Source organism: Phyllostomus discolor, chromosome 2, assembly GCF_004126475.2.
Source record: "Phyllostomus discolor isolate MPI-MPIP mPhyDis1 chromosome 2, mPhyDis1.pri.v3, whole genome shotgun sequence".
Classification (NCBI taxonomy): domain Eukaryota; kingdom Metazoa; phylum Chordata; class Mammalia; order Chiroptera; family Phyllostomidae; genus Phyllostomus; species Phyllostomus discolor.
The window spans coordinates 135,596,200-135,618,366 of record NC_040904.2 but is presented as its reverse complement, the minus strand read 5'-3'; the positions used below and the strand labels follow the sequence as shown (position 1 = coordinate 135,618,366).

The following is a 22,167-nucleotide window of genomic DNA, read 5'->3' as shown; positions in this document are numbered from 1 at the left end:
GAACTGGGGAGCATTATGCTCAGCGAAATAAGCCAGGTGGTGAAAGACAAATACCATATGATCTCACCTTTAAGTGGAACCTAATCAACAAAACAAACAAGCAAGCAAAATATAACCAGAGACACTGAAATTAAGAACAATCTGACAGTAACCAGAGGAGAGGTGGGAGGGGATAATGGGAGGAAGGTGGGGAAGGGGTAAAGGACACATGGACAAAACCAAGTGAGGGTGGAATCAGGGGAGGGAGGTGGGGGTTGGCTGGGGTGGAGGGGGAATGGTAGAGGGTAAATGCAGACAACTGTACTTGGACAACAATAAAATAATTAAAAAGCAATAAATAAAATAAAATACCATATTTTTCAGACTGTAAGATGCACTGACCCCTAAATTTGGGAGAAAAGGGGGCGTGTGTCTTATAGCTCAAATGTAGCTTACCTGGCTCACTGTGGGGGGCATTGCAGCCTATGTTATTTATGTTATTAAATATTTTACCACATTATTTTGCTTCAAATTCTTTTTCCCTATTTTCCTCCTCTAAAACCTAGGTACATCTTATGGTCCAGTATGTCTTACAGTCTGAAAAAATCAGTACTTAAAAATACAATGTATTTACATATTTATTCAAAACCAGTTTCTGACAAATAAACTCTGCATGCTGTAGCATCTTTAACCAAAAGTTATACTACATATTTTTGCTATAACATTTAGCTTTTGGTTTTCCTATTAAATATCCCTAAATTGTTCTACATCACTTTTGAGCATTGGCAATTATGACTAGTTCTAAATTTGTAAAATACTGGTTTTCAGAACAAATATTTTTGAACTTGATGTCTTTATTTTGAGAAAAATAAAAATATATATAAACAATGAATGTTTCCTGCTATAAGTTGATTACTGAATATAATTAAATTAAACATTGCTGAAAATGTCTAATTTTTTTCCTGAAAATTAATCAGATGTTTTTGACCAGTTGTCATTTGGTGACTAAGAGGCAGGCTTCACAACACATAAGTTACTCACCCTAACAACATCTCTTAACTTTGAAAGTTCTGTCATCTATTCTGAGATTCTAGGCATTTTTACTGTCTTTATTTGCAGTCTGTTCTGTGAATAAGCAACTCCTTCATAATGCGGTTCAATGATAAAATATAGTGCAACTTTATCTTGACTTATTAGGTTTTATAAAACATTTTATAAAGATTTTATTTACTTATTTTTAGAGAGAGGAGGAGGGAGGGAGAAAGAGAGGGAGAGAAGCATGGATGTGAGAAGCATTGATTAGTTGTCTCTCATATGTGCCCCGACTAGGACAGAACCTGCAACCTCAATATGTGCCTTGACCTGGAATAGAACTGGTAACATTTTGCTTTTCAGGACAATGCTCAACCAGCTGAGCCACACCAGTCTGGGCAAGTTTTGTAAAACTTTTGATTGTTGCCTCAAATTGAGTATAAACACACAGTCATTCTCCAAGGAAAAAATGCATGCATTTCTTGTAAAACTTGTATTAAATACCTTATTTCAGAACTCTGTTTGTGTCCTCTTTTTTCCACACGCACACATTTTTAATTTTAATTCTGGATTGTAGTGAAATATGTTAGGTACATTTTTATGATGTACTGCAAATTGTATATATCTCCAGCTGAAATGGCAATAGGCTGAATAGATAGACACTGTAAATAATCCCATGACACTGAAAATAAACACTACATCATAACTTACTTTTAAACCTGGTGAGCATCTAAATGTTTTAACTTAAATATAATGATCTATGCTTCTTTTACTATCATTAGAATATTAAAAATAATACATTCAAGAAAGTATTGTGGTAATAACAGTTGCCATAATAATAAAAATCTACTGTATTCCAGGTCAATGCTAGCTATTTTTCATGCTATATTGTTTATCTTTAAAGCATTTCAAAAAGTCAGATATTATTTTAGGTTTTCAGTTGGGGAAACTCAGGAAAAGAATGGTTAAAAAATTTGACTAAAGTCTTAGAGGTAACAAAGGCTGGAATTTAAATCTGAACTAAATCCATCTGGCTTCTTGAATGAGAACTGTCTTAGAAGAAATCACATTAAATTTGAGCCAAGAAAACATAACACTTTTGGACAGTTGATCATTCCCAATATGCAAGCATGTTTATGGCACATTTGAGGAAAAGAATATAACATCAAAACATCTGCAGTATCCATATGGCCACACTAGTCCCCATAACAGCCTAATTTCTTCTATCATTTTCACCTCAGATTAAACACTAAGTAAAAAGGGGACAATAAACCTCCTGTTCTTGGGTAGAAGCCTTTGGAGTTGCCTTTTAATAAGTTTCTGTTTCCAGATTGCCTTTGGTTTTGGACCCTAGAACTGTTTGTGTCTTCTCTTGGTCTCCTTGAGAATGCTTGCTCTTTACAACCTTTCAGGTTTGCTTAGCAAAGGCTTCAGTTGCTCCCCAGCTCTGCTAGAATTAGTAAACCACACTTGAATGTCACTGCTTTAAAAACATTTGGGTAGCTATTTAACAGCACAAAAGTTGGGGCCACAATCCAGACTTCTTCAATCAAACTCTCCAGGGTAAAGTTCAAGAATCTGGACTTTTAACAAATACTCTTTGTGATTCTGTCATGGAGACAGGTTTGGTAATTACAACAGAAAGACTCAAGGCTCAGGGTGGCCTGAAAGTAAAATCACCAACTCAGGGCATTCTCCTCTTTAGTCTGTGCTACTTTGCAAGGATCATTCCCAGTCAGCAGTGCCATGCTCCCATCCCTAATAAAACTGCTCCTTCTCTCAGTATGTGACAGTTGTGCATTCTATAACCATTTGGAAGATGACCTCAGAAAAGGGTGTGGTGGGTGGATGCTGAAAAATAGATAGCTCTCCTGTGCATCTTTGAGCTTTTATCCCCCTCAGAAAATTCCGTTTTGTTTTCTTTTTTTTTGGTCAGTGATCTCTACTTGAAAAGCAGAAAAAGCATTACCAATCACTACGTGAAACACTTGCCTTTGCTAGAGGAGAATGACTTATGAGAATTTCAAATACCTAAAATGTAATGCTAAGAAACATTTAGAAATCTTAGTTTCAGTTTCGAAAAGGTATAAAGTTCTCTACTCTCAAGTCTGGGTATGACAAATGCTACTTAGAGTGAAAAACAACACACTTTAAACTAGGATTTGGAAAGGAAAAACCTTATATTGAACATGTATCTGTGTGAATGCAGTATATTTGTGCTGGGTGATAGATTATGATTATGTACATTTTTCCAAGGTACTTAACTTATAATAATAAAATAATTTACAAGAAGGGGAAAAGGTAGTGTTTATTTTTAACATAATATATAAGCATATTTTACCTTAAGAATAGAAGCTTCGCTTTTTTTCATTATTTACATTTATAGAACAACTCATATTCTGGAACATGCACAAGCCCTTTAGTTAGTTATATGTCTAAGTTTATTAATGTTTTGGGCAAAAACTAAGTGCAAATCTCTGTTAGATACTAGAGAGATATAAAAATAACAAAGATGGGTTACTTTCATCCCCACCTCTATTTCTAGCATAGTTTTTCTGCTCTGGGAACACAATGGCATTTTTTACCCTGGTCATATATTGGTTAACTAATATAACCATGACTCATCCTTCTACCAAGGCACATACTAATAACCCTACAGTCCTGCCCTAATTTGGAAAGGAATAACAAATAAATGTTCAGAGAGGCAGAATTTTGAGTTTTATTTATTCTTGTGAGAGTCATTGGGCTACTTTAATTTAATTTTGTATAAACCAGAGATAAAAAGAAGAGAATAGAGCCAAGGACAATGAGCAAATATCTAATATTTGTTGTGCATGTACCAAATCCATTGAATGCATTACCTTATATAATTTAACCAAGTAGAAAGGAACTTAAGGAATATCACATTTATTTTTTTAATTTATTTATTTTTAGAGAGGGAAGGGAGGGAGATAGAGAGAGAAACATCAATGTGTGGTTGCTGGGGGCCATGGCCTGCAACCCAGGCATGTGTCCTGGCTGGGAATCGAACCTGCCACATTTCGGTTCGCAGCCCGTGCTCAATCCACTGAGCTACACCAGCCAGGGCTCACATTTAATTTTTTAACTTTTTCTTTTTTAAAAAATTATTTTGCCCTGGTTGGCATAGCTCAGTGGATTGAGTGCAGCCTGCAAACCAAAGGGTCTCAGGTTTGATTCCCAGTCAGGGTGCATGCCTGTGTTGTGGGCCAGGTCTCCAGCGGGGTTCATGAGAGAGGCAACCACACACTGATGTTTCTCTCTTTTTCTCTCTCCCTTCCCCTTTCTAAAAATAAATAAAATCATTAAAAATAAAAAAAATAAATAATATTTTATGACTAGGAACCTGGCATCCTTGGACTCAAATGCTTTGCCTACAACATTCGGGCTCGGTTCCCAGTTAGCTGATCTTGTCAGTTGTTCTTGTCAGCACACATCACTCTCCAGTTGTTTGATATTCATGAAAGGCTTGAAAGAGCCTCAGCAAGGAAGTAAGACAGGGCAGAGGGATATCATATACAGGATTATATTTACTATGATTAAATTATAAACTTTTTAATTTTGAAATATATATGATGAAAAGAAATACATTATGCCCCAAATTATTACTTCAATATAAATCTCTTTAAGAAAATTATGCATTTTTGTTTTATATACATTTGTCTTATGGTGTGCTCCAACTTTCTTAAATCTTAAACATAGTTAATCTGTATACATTTCTTTCATTTTTCTTTTAAACTAGATTGTATAGCTGTATGATCTTACAAGCATCAGAATTATTTTACAAATTGCTCACATAAATAATACGTCAGAACTTACCTAATACTTCCTCGATTATTGGACTTTCAATTTGCTGTTATACATAAAACTATGATAAATTCCTAAATGATTTACAGTCCTGGAATATTTTCTTGCCCTTTATTATAGGAATACTGACTAAAAGCTATGAATAATTCAGGCTGTTGATAGAAGTACTTTCCAATGTGCTATATCAATCTCCATAAGTAAATCAAGGTGAGTCTTAGGGAAGGTCATTTCTTTCACGTTATTTTCAAAACGGGAAGGTTAGTAACCTGAATGGGGGGGTGGCTAATATGTGGTATCAGCACAAATTCTAATAACATCAAGAGGTATACGGACTAAATGCCTGAAACCCTGATACAAAAGCATCATTATGGATATATTTAGTAACAGTGACAGGTAGTTTTTTAATCTTTCTCGATAGTTTTTGCTTTCCTATCTGGTCATTATCTGGAACCTTGTAGCCTTATAATATTCTAACCTGACCAATGACCAAATATTAATGGACATTCTGCTTTATTTACCTTATGGTCATGATTATTGCCAATATTACCTGTCACACTTCATAGAATCTGCCTTACATAAATGGAAATGTTATATTTCTTCACATTCAAGTTTTCTTTTATTTAATATTTTCAGTCACAGTGTTTCTGGGGTAAAATACATGGGCAAATCAATGGAATGGTATAGAAAGTCCAGAAATAGATCCCAAATCTATACTAGAGTTTGAGTTGCATTAAAAGGTAACATTTAAAATCAGTGGAATAAAGTTATTTGATCGAGTGGTGTGGGATAACCAGTAACTATCAAAAACACAATGTCACACTACTTTTAAACACTGTGACAGAATAAATTTCAGGTAGTTCAGATGTATAAAAGTGCAACATAAAAAATTCAGTATAGCCTTGGCTGGCGTAGCTCAGTGGATTGAGCGTGGGCTGGGAACCAAAGTGTCCCAGGTTTGATTCCCAGCCAGGGTACATTCCTGGGTTGCAGGCCATAACCCCCAGCAACCTCACATTGATGTTTCTCTCTCTCTCTCTCACTCTCTCTCACTCTCTCTCCCTCTCCCTCCCTCCCTCCCTTCCCTCTCTAAAAATAAATAAATAAAATCTTTAAAAAAAATTATTAAAAAATTCAGTATAAAGAAGGCATGAGAGAAATTTATTTTTATAAATAGTTATGCAGTAGGAAGGCCTTTTTAGAAATGACTAAAAAAACTCATGAGTTTTTAAAATTTTTATGTATTGATTTTTAGAAAAAGAGATTGTTGTTCCACTTCTTTATACATTCATTGGTTAATTCAGGTATATGCCTTTACCCCAAATTGAGCCCGAAACCTTGTTGTATTGGGAAAATGCTGTAACCAACTGAGCTACTTGGCCAGGGCAACTTATGTTATTAATGAGAAAAATACACAAATTCAAATTAAAACATTGAAACAAAATGTTTACATTAAAATAAACTAAAAAGAAAACACATACATTGTGTGGAGGAATATAGTTCCAACTCGTCATAAAGGGTGAATTCCTAAAGAATAATTAGCAATGTTTTTTAAACTTTAAAAAATCCATTTGACATAGCATTATTACATGTAGTAATCTAGCTTCACAGAAATACATTGATAGGATAACATTGTTCATATAGTAGACGATTGAAAAGCACATAATGTGCATCAAGAGAAAACTGGTGAGAAAAATTGATAATCTTGCAAAACATTTCCTGATGCTATCAAATAGAATGAGAAATTCCTATATTAATAAGGAGATTATATATATATATATACCTGTATCTATATAGATACAGAACAACTCATAAATAACACTTAACACTGGATATTTCTAAGAAGGATATCTGGGTAGTTAGGACATGCGATAGATGGGAGACTTACATTTCATGGTATGTATTTTTTGAGTAATTTGAGCTACAGTAATAATACCAATAAGTTAAATATCATATGTCTGTTTTACTTGGAAATAAATAAACTCAATGATATTATATATACACACATATGAAATGTAGTAATAGACATAGTAGTCTTTTGTAAAAATGTATCTGCAATTTCCATTTAAGAAAAATATTTGACTTGCTTTTTTATTATCAAAGTAATTATTCAGGTTTCCACTTCCTGATGTGAAACTATTAATTATGGTAACTTACAAATTGTGATTCACAGTTCTAACAGCTATTGAAAACACTAATGAATTCTGGATTAACAAAACTATGCTCTTTTCTCTCATTATTGAGATACACTAGCTAAGAAAGTAGTGTTAACATATTCCAAAGTGTTGTCACTGAATATTATAATCATTTTTTTGAGATAATCTTTTAATAGTTATTTTATTATGATTTACAGAATGAGCAAATAAGTTTCCTTATTTTTCAAATGATTTAGTTATTAAAGACAGTCAAAATTAAAGATTTATTTTGAGAAATAAGTGCAATGGCAAAATGAATAATAGCAGGAAAAATTTACACGTGGATATTTTTACACTAAAATGCATTTTATTTTAGAAAACAAGACACCAGGTCGTAAAAACAGCCATCCAGCACAGTAGTCCCCATACCCACGATTTCCCTTTCTACAGTTTCAGCTACTCATAGTCAACTGTGTTCCTAAAATATGAAATGAAAAATTCCAGGAGTGAACATTTTATGAATTTTAAGTTGTGCACAGTTCTGAGCAGTGTGACAAAATCTCTCACCATCCTGCCCTGTCCCGCCCAGGACGTGAATCATGCCTTTGTCCAGGACAGCCATGTCGCACTCACCACCCGCGTGTTAGTCACTGAGCAACTGTCTTGGTTATCAGATTAACTGTCTCGGTATCGCAGCGCGTGTGTGCCCTCATTTTACTTAATAATTGCCCCAAGCCATTCATAAAACTTTTATTACAGTATATCATTATAATTTTCCTGTTATTAGTTATTAATCTCTTACTGTGGCCTAATCTATAAATTAAACTTAATCATAGATATATATGTTTATGAAAAAATAGCATTTGTATGCATATATGAATAGGGTTCGGTACTATTATTTGTTATACATTTATATTGTCATAAAATACCTGATTTTAAATTGTGTGTTAGCTGACCAATTATATAATTCCAACTCATAGAAAATTTTATTTTTAATATAGCTAAGTAACACACCCAGAAAAAAACAAGCAATGTCGAATGACAAGGTACAACTATTTCTTTTATTATTCTGAATTAGTTACACTTGAAAAAATTATATATATTTTATATTTGTCACATCAGGTTTATTAAACAAATTAGATAGTATGAAAAGAAATAGCCTAACATTAAAAAAATCTATACCTGCATTAGAAGGTATATCTTTTGTTACTAGAAAATATACATTTTAAATAAAACAAAAATCTTACTTTAAAAATTATAAAAGGTAGCCACAGCAATATATTTTGTCATGTATAGTAAATATTTAAATAAATATAAAAATAAATTTTAATGAATTAGAATAGCTTCTACATTTTAATGAAGGGCCATATTTTTTTAATGAAAAAGAGTAGGTATTTCATTTTGGATATTTTAAAGTGATTTTGTGTGTCTACCACTTAAATTCAACTCCATAAAATGTAATTTTTCTTACATGCATAAAATGCAGAGAAAAATACTATAATTTAACTATTAAGGGGCTTTTTTAAAAGACCCCTATTTGCATTGCTTTAAACCAGTAACTGCTAATTTAAAATAAAATAATAGATACTACATTATAAATTTTTTATAATATGAAGATTTGGTGCCTTCCCCAAAAAATTTACAAGTAGAATTACTGTTAACGTTTTAAGTCTGTTAAAATATATATTTATATATAAAACATGTAAGCATCATTTACAAGGTAAAAAACCATTTTTTTAAAAAAGTCACAATTTAGTAACTGTAAAATATTCTAAAATTTAGCAATTTATTCAGTTCAAAAATTTAGGAGAGGCAAAAGGTTGATTGGAGGAAGTACGGTTAACAAGATAAAAGACAAAGTAATTAGACAATCAAAATATATTGGGGAAAGAAAGTTAGATAAGTATGTAAATAAATATAAGTTAAGCCACAATATAAATGCTCCTCTCTGAAAAATACACCTAAAATATTTGTGTACTCAGAAGTAAAATATTTGACTTGATTGAATGCAACAATATTTCATAGAAGAGATACGTTACAGACAGAATTGGTAGAATTGCACTGTATGGCAGATGGAGAAAAGAGATATTCTAAGTGGAATGACAGACAAGGCACAGTTGGTGAAAATCTAATTCTTGTTATAGGAAGGAAGACTAGTAAGTTTGGTTTGGTACTTCAAGCTGCATATAGCAATTGCACAGTTAACCTGTAGGGTTGCTCAATTTATAAACACTTTATTTTAAAGCTTCTATAAAGTATTAAAATATTAAAGTTTATATTAAATTCTATATTCATAGTTCAAATTCTCAGTTAACTTAATAAAAACTAGTTCAATTTCCAAAGATGAAGTCATGGTATTTTATTATTTTTATTTTTATTAATATACTACTCTAAATTGGAGACTCACCATGGTAATTGGTGACTTAATATTGTCATGAAACAAAAGCACAAATTTATTTGTATAACTGAAGGAGAAATGAAAATTCTAGACTGAATTTAAAGCTCAATTGTACTTTATTCACACATAAATTTTTAACATTATTTACTGTAAAAATATGGAAAAACTGGTTTTCATAATGCGTCACTGGGCTTAACTGTGTAAAAGCAAAAGTTAATTCAAAGTTTCTAAACTATAATTCTCTGTCTGGTTGTATTTTGTATCGGACCATCTTTTTAATTCAGAGAACTAAGCAAATTATATATCAAATAAGTATTTTTAAAAATTATTTTCTTACTTGAGTAATCCAAAGAGACTACTTTTAGTTCAGAAAAACAGATTTACATTTTGTCATTGATGATGATCTAAACTTAATCCCCAAAACTAACAATAAATATACCATATTACTGAATGATTTAATAGAATATTAGGCAGATAAATTACCCTTTTTTAGATGACTATTCAAATCTCTTCTTATTTTTAAAAAAACTAAACCCATGTTAGCATTATTATATACTCTTTATCACTGTACTGGTTCTGTAATGAACTTTTCTTACCAGCCAACTTCAAATAAAGCATTCAGCAATATCTTGGTGCAAGAAATGATAGCATAGATGCGCCTCAAAAGTGGAATTTTAAATATTTTCCTGAAGATTGGTGAAAAGTCTGGGTGATGGAGCAGTGAAAAAATAAGTTAAGGAAGTGAAATAAAAGATGGACTACACAGTAAGCATAAGACTAAAGTGGAAGAAATGAAAAATTGTGGAAATCTTAACCAATATTCATGTATCAGTTACTCATATATAAGTAAAATATTTCTACGTACATGTGTACTGACATCTAAGGGAGGTGTCGGCTAAAGAAATGAATAAACTCTGGTGGCATTCACTTAGCAGTACAATAAAATTGTTCCACTGTTATCATAGCACATGTTCACTGACCACAAGCAAGGAAATGAGAGAAAAAAGAGAGAAAAAGGAAAAAAGACAGGAACTTCCTAACTGAAACCTGGGCAAATCCAAGCAGTCTCACATTATAATGATTGTTAGTTAGTCAAGGCATGATGTAAATAATCCAGTTTGTTGGATATTTACTAGAATGCTTGGGGGTACAGGATTGAGCTCATACTTTTTTTTGTTTGTTTGCACCTTAGACAAAGCACAATGAGGACAATCTGAATTATAGTGTAGCAGAATAAAAGTTTGTCCGTGTGAGCTCCCCTCCACATGGCCAGACAAAATGGCCTACAGAGTTCTATTTTATCCCCACAAAGGACCCCGAGTTGCACCCCTTCAATTTTTGTAGGGAGTAAACAAACAGGACTATGACCAGGTGATTTCCTCTGTAACCCATACGGTACCTCATTCAAATAATGAAGCTGCACAGACCACTGGTTTGATCTGAAGACTGGCAATGTTAGCTGGAGAAAGCACATACATATAACTTCAGGCTTCTGTGGAAAAATCGCTGTTGCATGCAGGACTTGGCCCTTTTTCATCAATACCCCAGTCTGATCCACTGCTGGTCTTTGTCCGTGTCCCACCAACAGCCCTTCCCCACTCCTGCGATCTAGGTCTGGGAAGGCAGAGAAGTGCAGAAGTGACAGAGATAATGTACTTTCTAAGTATCAATGAGACAAACCAAAATTTCAATTAATATAGTTACAATAGAGTAGCTGTCATGTACTTTACAGATTTAACAATTTCAATAATACAGCACTGAAAAATATAGCATTTTTACCTATTCATGTGTGTAGTTTGAATATATTGACTGTCTAATATTAAGAAGTAAAGTTTATATAAATAATTTTTTTTAAATTATGGAAGATTATAACCCCCACCAAATTATTTCTCTCATACACTTGCAAGCTATTTGTGCTAGACTCCTAATAAACAGTTCATCATTTGTACTTAGAATAATTAAGTCACCTTGGATATCTTAAATCAAAAACAAACTTACACTTTCTCTAGTTTTTATTAACTATGGAATATTTTAACAGTATTTACATTTCTTTCAGAATGTAATATTTAACGTAAAGTTTCCTATTAAATTAAACAAGCATGAACACAGTAAAGTAGGTCAGAAAGAAGCCAGTCAAATTAAGTTGACAATAGCAACATGTCCCCCACAGTTGTTTCTGAGTCTTGACTGTGGTTGGAACTAATGCCAGTGTCTGAGTCCGTGTCATTTGTATATACATTAAATACTCTTTGAGTGAAGGGAGGAACCTGCCCACTGCTGTTGGGGACCTCCGACTCCTTCCCTCTGTTTTCCTTTAGCTGGCATGTGTCTTTGTTGCTGATATGAAGTGAACTGAACTCCTTGGCCAGAAGCTCATATTCTTTTGCTTTCATTTGAAGCAATGAGTCACTGTATTTAATCTCTTTCTGGATGCCACTCAAGTGAGAGTGGATTTTCAAACCAGCTTTCATGCTTTTCTCCAAATCACACTTAACAGTTTCTAAATTTAGGCTTTCAAGTTCACTTGCAGCTGCCCCTTCTGCATCTTCATGTATCCCACTGCAGACACTTTTTACCTCTTTTTCTATTTCAGTGGAGAGTTTGTCAATGAGCATTCTGTAATATGTTAGTCGTTCCTCCAGCTGTAGGATTCTACCACTTTTACTCAGATCCTCAATAATCTGGTTTTCATCATACTCCAAGTCTAGCTTTTGCTCAGTTTCACTAAAACTGGGCATTAAATAAGCATCCTGGACATAATTTTCTCCATCATTTTCTACCCGATCAAGGTGGAATTTCGCCTCACACTTCTCAATTTCCAGATCCAACTCTTTCATTCTCTTGACTTGCTGATGAATAGTATGGTCCTGGGAAATAATCAGATGAACTAAGGTCTCCATAGTATCTCGATCATGGGAAGCTGTGTCCTGCTTAATTTTAGCCAGTTTCCGGAAAGTTTTTCTGACTATTCTTTTTTGCTTATCTGGTGGTAACGTCTTCATGTAATTCACTGGACTGAGCTCCCATGGTTTTTCTGTGTTTTGCACTAATTTGGTTTCAGCTGTCCGCCACAAAGGAACTGGTAGAAAAGCATCTGCTTTAACCAAAACAAATTGCATATTGGGCTGCTCATCGCCCCATGCTTTCCAAAGCTTCAGGATTCTAGTCAGTGGAGGAAGAACTCGTTCTGAGCCTCTCCACTTTTCTATGATGCAGTAATCACTGGGCTTCCCTAGAAGAAATCGTTTCTCTCCATATGTAGTCTCATGCTCCTCAAGCAAAGCCTGGATGACATCAGCCGAGGTGGTGCGTTTAGTTAAACCACAGACAATCTTCTCTTCTTGGCAAACCCAAACCACAATTTCCTTCTCTTCTGAATCCATGTCTTTAGTTGGGGATCTAAAAAAAAAACAAATCACGTTATACTCCTGTCATCACCTGTGTAAACTCAGAAAGGTGGTTTAACTTTAATACCCTTAAACAGAGACACATTTTGAGGATGAGACTACATATAATCAGAAGTTTTATTGCAAAAAAAAATTTAAAACCATGGAAAATGTCTTAATTTTCTTTTAATTTGCTATTGGGCTCTGGAAAGAGTAAAGTCTCACCAAAGTCAACTGAGACTATTTTAAGTCATCTTTAGAAGTCAACTGTAGTGTAAGTAAGTTAAAACTGCTAGAGTTAAGACAGTTATCAAAGTGGGGATAAACCAGTGGAGATAGAATGAGGCTATTTTTGCTGGAGCCTTAGGACTAGAGAATGACTGTGAACACACAGGATTATGAACACTGATGAAATGATATTGAAGTCATAGAGTTGAAAATAGTCCACTTTTGAAACCTGTCATTATTTTACTCAGCAAATGTTTATTGTATGTCAACCATGTGCTAGACATGTCTGACAAGCTAACGATACAACAATAAAAAAAGAAAATGAGGACACAAACACAAATGTGTAATATAAGGTCAGTAGTAGTAAGTGCTAGAAAAATATTAAACTGGATAAAGGGGCACTGAATGACTTGGAGAAAGAAGTGTATTTTTTTTTAGATTTTATTTATTTATTTTTAGAGAGGGAAGGGAGGGAGAAAGAGAGAGAAACATCAATGTGCGGTTGCTGGGGGCTGTGGCCTGCAACCTAGGTATGTGGCCTGACTGGGAATCAAACCTGCGACACTTTGGTTCGCAGCCTGTGCTCAATCCACTGAGCTACACCAGCCAGGGAAGTGTATTTTATTTAAAGTGATTAAGAGAGACTTCTCTAAGAAGGCAACATTTGAATAGGGACATTAGTAATGAGGAGACAATCAGAGGCCTAAACAAAGAATTCCAAAAAGAGTGAATAGACTGCAAGGGTCGTGAAGTATGTCCAAGGGACAGAAAGAGCATGAATATAATTGCAGGCCGAGGATAGTAAAGTTGAAGGTTGTTGCTGGTGGGAGAGAGGTCAAGTGGCAGGTGATGATATCCAGTAAAGAGGAATTGCTTTGCAGGTCGTGATTAAGTATCTGGAGTTTGTTTTAATTTTAAAGAGAAGTGATGGGAGAGTTTAAGCAGAGGATGGATATAATCTAATTTATGCTTTGAGTGAACCTGGATTCTGTTTATGGAATGGACTGTAAAAAGGACAAAGTAAAGGCAGGAAGGCTTAGTTGAAAGTTTAGTGAGGAGGTCTAAGAAAAAGATGAGAATTGCCTGGACTAGGGTTTTAAGAGTAGATGTACTAGGAAGTGGTTAGAGTTGGGACCACATATATCAAATAGTGACTTGATAGTAAATTCCTTTATAATATAGAGGAATGCAGGAAAAAAAACAATTTTGGGAAGTGAAAAAGAAACAGGTAGTAAAAGAAGCAAGACAATTCCATAATTTCCAGGCTATACCTTTTGGAAAATATTTACAATCATATTTGCATCATAACTGTAAATAAAATTCACTGTCTTTCATAATATCTCCTTAAAATAATGCTAAGAAACAAATGACATGAAATAATTATAATCCATATGTTTTATGGAGACATAAGATTTTGGAGTAGTAACTAGACTGTTGTGAAAGTTAATGTCATTTATCACTTTATTTATGTAGTATCCTCAAAGTATATGCTGAAAAAATTTTCCCTGGCTTCCAGAGTCATTTGACACTTAGAATTTAGTTTATAGTATTTATGTTTCAGTAGCAATAGTGACTAGTCTTATATTATTATCTTTATTTTAAATTACTGATTGTTATGCTTTAGTTACTGATTCTTCTGAAGGCATAAAGTGACTACAAAAGAAGAAAGAACAAATCAGTGACACCAAGTAAGATAGAAAATTAGATCTAATACTTTTTAAAAAGATTTTATTTATTTATTTTTAGAGAGAAGGGAAGGGAAGGAGAAAGAGGAGAGAAATATCAATGTGTGGTTGCCTCTTGCATGCCCCCTCCTGAGGACCTGGCCCACAACCCAGGCATAGGAATTGAACCAGTCACCCCATGGTTCACAGCCTGCGCTCAGTCCACTGAGCTATACCAGCCAGGGCTAGATCTAGTTTTTAAAGAGTACCTGATAACATTTAAACATTCAACTGTACTAATAAAAATTTTTAAATGATTATTCAAAAAGTCATTCTAAGTTGTGATTGTTCTCTAATAAAATATTTTACATTTAATGACTCAGCACTGAATACAGTGATCCCTCACCTATCGCGGGAGTTACCTTCCAGAGACTTCAAGATAGGTGAAAATCCACAAAGTAGCAGTGTTATATTTATTTTATTATTTGTATATATTTTAAGGCTTTATAAACTCTTTTCGCACACTCTTATAAACACTTCATATGCTTTAAACACTTTTTACACTCTTAAACCTAAATAATTTTAACAACATAAAATTCTATATGGATACTCATTAGTGAAGTATACAGTTGTCCCTCGCTATATCATGGCTCATGTGTAGCAGGTGGGTCTGTGATAGAGTGAAGCCGCAATAGGTGAACTGCAATATAGTGAGAGACAACTGTAATGTGATATCTGATAATATTTGGCACATAATTTAATAATTCTAAGCAGCAAAACAGTGAGTTAAAATTTAAGATAAATTACTGTCATATGTCAATTAGTAGGAAAATAATACACAAATACATTCTAAAGAAAAATAAATATTCTCCAAGTAACTAACACTAACTACCGTCTGTCTTGTGACTGTACAGTACAAATTACCTCTAAATTAATCCTTACCTTGACATATGTTTTAATACATAAAATATTCAAGTTTAACACAAACTTATTTTTATACTGTGTAGTTAGTTTACTTACTAACTTGGATAATTTGAAAAAAAATAACACATACTCAGTGCACATATGGTATGTTAAATTATAACTAATTTCCATATGAGTATTTTATAAATAATGGTAAAATTAACAAAATAGATGTCATAATTATTAATCATGAGATAATAACATTTGCTATGATGTTAAAACTAAAGACATCTTTATTTATTTTATAGTATTTTTTAGTTTTTAGGGTAAAACTCTAAAAGAAATCCTATTAAAAATAAGCAGCAATAAAGATTTTAATCAATTATAAACATTTACTATGTACCAGAACCTCTTCAAAGCTCTTACATATACTAAGTCATTTAATCCTCACAACCCTGTGATGTGTGTAATGACATTGTTTTACAGACAAAGAAACTGAAGCACAGGGGTTTCAGTGAGCCTTCTATGACCACAGAGTTAGTGGTGCAGTGAGGATTCAAACCCAAGCAAGAGAGCTGACTCCAGGGTGCAGCTCTAGCCATTACACTATGAAAAAAAATTTACAAGTTTGATGATTTAGACATGCAGATTAAGTTGGAGGAAAATAATAAAATAAACTCTGTTTTAGGAGGAACTTTATCACATAAATCAGTCTTTGACAGCAATGGACCCATAGTGTCCCATTAGAGCACACAACTGGTAAAGGAAGGGCATTTTCTCAATGGCCAGCCTTGTACAAAAGTGTGTGGAAAGGTGCTATCTTCTGTGCCTTTTTCCTATTAATCTTATTCCCACTATGATGTAGTAAAAGGGATTTCTGACTGGCCTAGGTGCCTCCTCTGGCCAACAAAAGCCTGTATATAAAAGACTTTATTATTGTCTTCTTAGAGTGGCCCCCATGTCCTGTTCCACTTTCTGGCTGGGAAACGTCAGTTTTGGGTCTGTAGCTAAGGATGATACATGATCTATAAACTCTTCAACCCTACATTCTTTAGTACAGCAGAATAATGATAACTGTGTATGTGACAACTCTCCAATACTTTCATGATACCTACTCAAGTTGGAATTCTTGTGTTGGAAGGCTAGAGATCTTGTATCTTACGACTTTCCCTAGATATCTGCTCATTTTCTGCTCATGTGGCCAATGTAACACTAATGGCCATTATTCACAATCAAGGTAATGTTTTTATTTCCATATAACAAATGAAAGTTAGTGCCTTTATTAATAACTTCACAATCTTTTTCTAAACCTTTTTTTAAAAATCTTTCCTCAATGTCCCTGTATTTTCTTGGATCAGTTATTTCTAAATATTTCATAGAATTTTTATCAAACCAGATAATTTTCATGGTTTATGCCTCCTGACTGATCATTTTTAATAGTAATGACTGCCCTGGCTAATGTAGCTCATTTTATTGAGCGCTGACTGGGAACCAAAGGGTCACCAGTTCAATTCCCAGTCAGGGCACATGCCTGGGTTGTGGGCCAGGTCCTCAGTGGGGGCCATGTGAGAAGCAACCACACATTGATGTTTCTCTCCTTTTTCTCCCTCTCTTCCTCTCTCTCTAAAAATAAATAAATAGAACCTTTAAAAAGTAATGTCTGTTCATTACTGAGTTTAGTCAATAAATCTTTCATACCCAGTATAAGCATCATCATTTTTAAACTCTGCTTTGTAGCAGGCTTAGGAATTTGAAAACTATATTTTATTGTATGGCTCTGACTGACTTTCCATTGATTTGACAAGTATTTGCTGAGTACTTCCTGTGTGTTTGGCACTGTCCTGGAAATGTGACACATGCAATTACGAGACACATACACATATGAGACACATACAAATAAAGACACATACAATTTATGAGAGTGTCCCTGGCCTATTAGAAGAAATTGTGCTAGAACTGAACAGGAAACACGTTAGTGTCAATTCTAGGGCTTTTATTCCACTAGTGCTTCCCAGAAGCTACAGTGATGGTCTTCAGCATCATATCAGAAAAGAAGAATACTCAAATAAAAAATATGAGAAAGATGTAAAATATTCATCAAAATTAAACCAATTTGGCAATCTTAATACTATTTTTAGAAGTAATTGTTTTCATTTGTTCACAGACCTATGCAAATCTAGTCATCTGATACAAATAAAGAATGTAACACTAGAACTGGGACAAAAAAAATGTTTCCTTCCAAATCACTGGAAATTTACTATCTAGTATAAGTAATGACATCTACAAACACATATAAAACACATGCTAAAAATACAAACTTAGATGAGATGAATTGGTTTGTCATGTAACATAATGTAGCAAGCAGGTCTTACCTAATGATTCAAATCTAGTAAAGACATACAACCTCCACTTGTAATGCAGCAAAATAAAAGCAAATATATACTTGCATGCCAAAGAGTGTTGTTTTTGCTTTGCTTTGCTTTTGTGTGTATCTATTGGAAAAAGTGATAAAAATTTTACTGGGTCTTAAACTTTCCAGAGTACATACTATAACCATATAGAAACTGAAAAATCATATCTCAGTAATTCACTTCTATTTTTAATTTTATCCCAGTGTTTTAGTTCCATTTATAATCATCACTGTCAACCTGATTAATGTTATTAAAGTTTTTTATTTTTCTTTTTAGCTCCGCATACTCTGCCTTTGCTCACTAAATGTTACTTAACAGTGCAATTATTTTCCTGTATGTATATTGAAAATGTTCATTAACATTTACTATTTCCAGTTCAACAGTTACTTTTTATTTTAGATGTTTCTTAGTTTGTAGCATCCTTTGATTTTAAGAACTCATGTGTATGGAAGTTATTAATATCATTTCCATTTTACAGATGAGGGGACTGAGACAAAAAGAGGTAAGTGACATGCCCAAAGTCATAAAACTAGAAAGTAGGAATTTTCCTTCCAACTTTGAGATTAGAGTTTCTTAGTTTTACTTTTAAGACAAATACTTAAAAATAAGTTACAACAGACATTATGACTATTCATTTAACAAGTAGTTCCCAATTTATTAACTGCTTTTATTTCAAAAGTGATTTTAAAATTAATTGCTTAAAACTCAATGCATTTCCTCTTATAAAATTAATTATCCACCTGGTTTGATCAATCAAACTCTTAGTCCAAATGCTTTTAAGTAAAGTATAAATTTGCCTTCCCCAACTTTCATTTTGGGCAGGCAGTATAAAGGCAAGTATTGAGGGAGTCCCGTACATCTGACTACATAGTATTAAGGGAGTGGGGACTCCTTGAATGGCAGCAGGTGGTAAGGGTAACATGGATGGTGGTGGTAGGAATTGTTCTCTGTAGATACTCTGGGAATGGGTAACCGACACATGGGCTTCATGATGGGATGTAGGAATAGCACAGGTATTCTCAGGTATATATTAATTACAATTTAGCTGGCTATAAAATGGGAATATCTTGGACTGTAGGATTTATAAATTGTGTGTTACATTATAGAGTACAAGTACAAAAAATGTACATCAACAAGAATAAAGTAACTACTGTACTCACATTTAACTAACAATTTAAATTTGGAATCAGGTTAATTTGATATATGTTCACTCATACAATTTACAAGTAGATATGTAAGCCAGAATTTAGTCAGATTATGGCTTGAAAGTATGGTACTAACATTCCTAATATCTTATGATCCATGAAATTTCTTGAATAAATTAGGTGGACATGGGTATTTGAATCTGTTATCTATATTACAAACACATAGTAGTGAGGTTATTTTCTTTAAGTTATCCACTTTAGAGAGGCAAAACAAGGAATAATTAAAAATGTTTTAAAATTCCTCACGTAAGTTGGTTATCTCAAATTTTGCTTCTGATTAAAATAAAATAAATCTTACAATGAAATAAGTGTTAAAAGTTGAATAAGTTATTATTGTGCTTTGACTTTATTTGACCTAGTTTATCTATTTCAAGTATGGTTCATAAGAAAAAAAATGTTCTTAAGAGGTAAAATATAACTCCTGTCAATGCCTACATGTTTTAGACAATCATTTGCTACTATATTTGATTCACTGGAAACTGTATTAAAGGAAATTTGAAACATTATTCAACAGATTTTACTATACTCTCTAAGCATATATTATACTACATCTGTAATAATGCAGTATATATGTATGACATTTCTCATGAACATACTATTTAAAATTACATATTTAATATTTTATTAAATTTGACCATATTGATTATATCTTAAGGTTCTCATGAAAATATTGTTTTGTTGCTTAGACACTTCTGTTTAACTGATTTTAAAAAGTTTATAATCAGAAACTGTTTAAATATTATTTATATATACAGGAGAAAATTTTAAGAAAATTGTATGCTAAGTATCCATTTTATCAAATGCTTTAATTCTTTTTTTCCTTTAAAACATTAATAAGATTTATTTGTGGAGGTTTGCAAGAGTATAGTGAGCAAAAATGGACTGACATTTTAAATTTATTATATTATCTTAACTATAATATTCATTTTAAGTTGTGATAAATCAATTTTTTTCTAATCCTTTGTACCCTTCACTGTAACAATGCAATGGACGTATCTGACTCACATTTCTCACAAGGTTTCTGCAAATATCAAATATGAGAAAAAGTAAAAATGCTTTGAAAATTATAAAAAACCACTTGGTCTCTGGACAGGAAGCTCAGAGTGTTGTCCCAAAACGCCAAGGTTGCGGGTTGGATCTCCAGTCAGGGCACACACAAGAAGCAATCAATGAATGCTTCAATGAGTGGAACGACAAATCGATGTTATTCTGTCTCTGTCTGTTTGCCCCTCTCAAATAAATAAATAAGCAACCTAGCTAAATATGGATTATTAACACTAATAATAAAATTACTGTTATGTATTATTTAATTCAGAGCAGGGTGTGGTGTTTTTTTTACTATTGTTATTCAGTAACTTTATTGAACTTTCTGTAGTAATTAACAATATTATTTTACAAATACTTTCCAACCTATCCCACAATATTTTTTCACCTGTTTCACAATATTTTTGCAGGTATACTTCCAATATTAGCATAACTGTTGAGCTAATAAGGCATATTTAAAAAACATCATTGGTGTAATCTTTGGATCACAGAGGAGCTGACAATGTTTTTAATGTTAACTTGATTTATAATTCTGATATTATTAAGCTTGTGCTAATGAGGCATATTACACCAAAAAGATATATATATATATATATATATATATATATATATGTATATGATTATTCTTCTAATTATTTCATTGTTCAGTTTTGCCTATATGTAATATACTCATCAAAAACTTAAGAAAATTTACATGCTGAATAAAACACTTCAACAACATGTGTCACCCTCACTTACGGGTACTTTTCCATATTCAGTTTGAGCTAAGAGTGAAAACCAAACAAGAGACTTTTGCATTAACTCTATCGTCAACCAGAAACTTAAAAGTTTCCCCACTGATAAATAATTTCATGCCTCTAAAACAATTACATAGGATTAAGATGATTTGGCTTATAAATACAAATGCAACATTCATAAAAATATTTCTTCAACAAACTTCCACTGAGTAACCATTATGCACAAAGCATTAGGGAATAAGTCATCTATTTATATCTTAAATTTTAAGGTAAAATACTGAATATGATATTTAATGGAAAATTTAAGATCCAATAAAATGTATTTTCACAGAAAAAGGATTTTGTGTAATGACAGAGAAAGACGGACAATATTTGGCCATGTTTGTTTAGTTGTTGAGAGGAAAAGGAATTGAATTTGGGACACAGGAGAATATAACAAAGGGCATCATTTCTTCATATATATATACCTATATAGTAGACATTAAAGTTTAATTTAAGTTCAATGAATAAAATTATCAGGACAAATATCTCATATAAAACACTACTTTTAAACCAATAGGAATCATTAAAATGATAAATTATTAATCAAGAATAATTACATTATTTAAAAAAATGCCAGTATAGGAACATGAAAATGCAAGTTATAGATATTTATGAAAAATATTTGGACCTCTGAATGCATTTTTATCTTTAGAACTGATGTTATAATACAATCTATAGATATGCATAGAAATGTTTTGACCTTAGAATGCACTTTTCCATAGAATGTATGATACAGTTATTTCTTGGACCAGACTGGTAAGTATGATTCTGATGCAATCTAGCTGCCATGTATAGGAATGAATTGAAGCAAAATCATATTATTGCTTGACTCTCTGTAGAAACACATTCTAGTCCTAGAAATCAAAAGTTAGAACTTTTCAGTTCCAAGTTATCAGTGGCACTTGTACCTGGAGACCCAATGGAAGGATACATCAGATGGAAGGGTAAAGAACTATGAAGCTTGGTTGGGGGCGCAGTATTCAAGTTCTCCTCACCCACCACTTGAAGATTTCTGTTTCCTTCAAATTGCCATTACTTATTCTTTAAACTGAAGATTCTCTTCTTCTAAATCAATAATTCTCTACCAGGAATGATTTTGCCCATAGGAGACATTTTACAAAGTGTGGAGACCATTTTGTTTCTCACACCAGACCTAGGGGTGCTACTAGCATCTAGTGGGC

The 22,167-nt window shown here is 33.0% G+C and overlaps 1 protein-coding gene across 2 annotated transcripts in view; it reads right to left on the bottom strand.

The window, feature by feature from the left end:
- Positions 1 to 8,444: 8,444 nt before the first annotated feature.
- Positions 8,445 to 22,167, bottom strand: part of RASSF9 (Ras association domain family member 9) — a 34,530-nt gene continuing 20,807 nt past the window's right edge. For both annotated transcript variants that reach the window (XM_036018603.1, XM_028533179.2), the window contains exon 2: positions 8,445 to 12,765. In XM_036018603.1, coding sequence (XP_035874496.1) covers positions 11,505 to 12,749 — 1,245 coding nt within the window. In that variant the 5' untranslated portion in view covers positions 12,750 to 12,765 and the 3' untranslated portion in view covers positions 8,445 to 11,504. The remainder of the gene's footprint in view (positions 12,766 to 22,167) is intronic.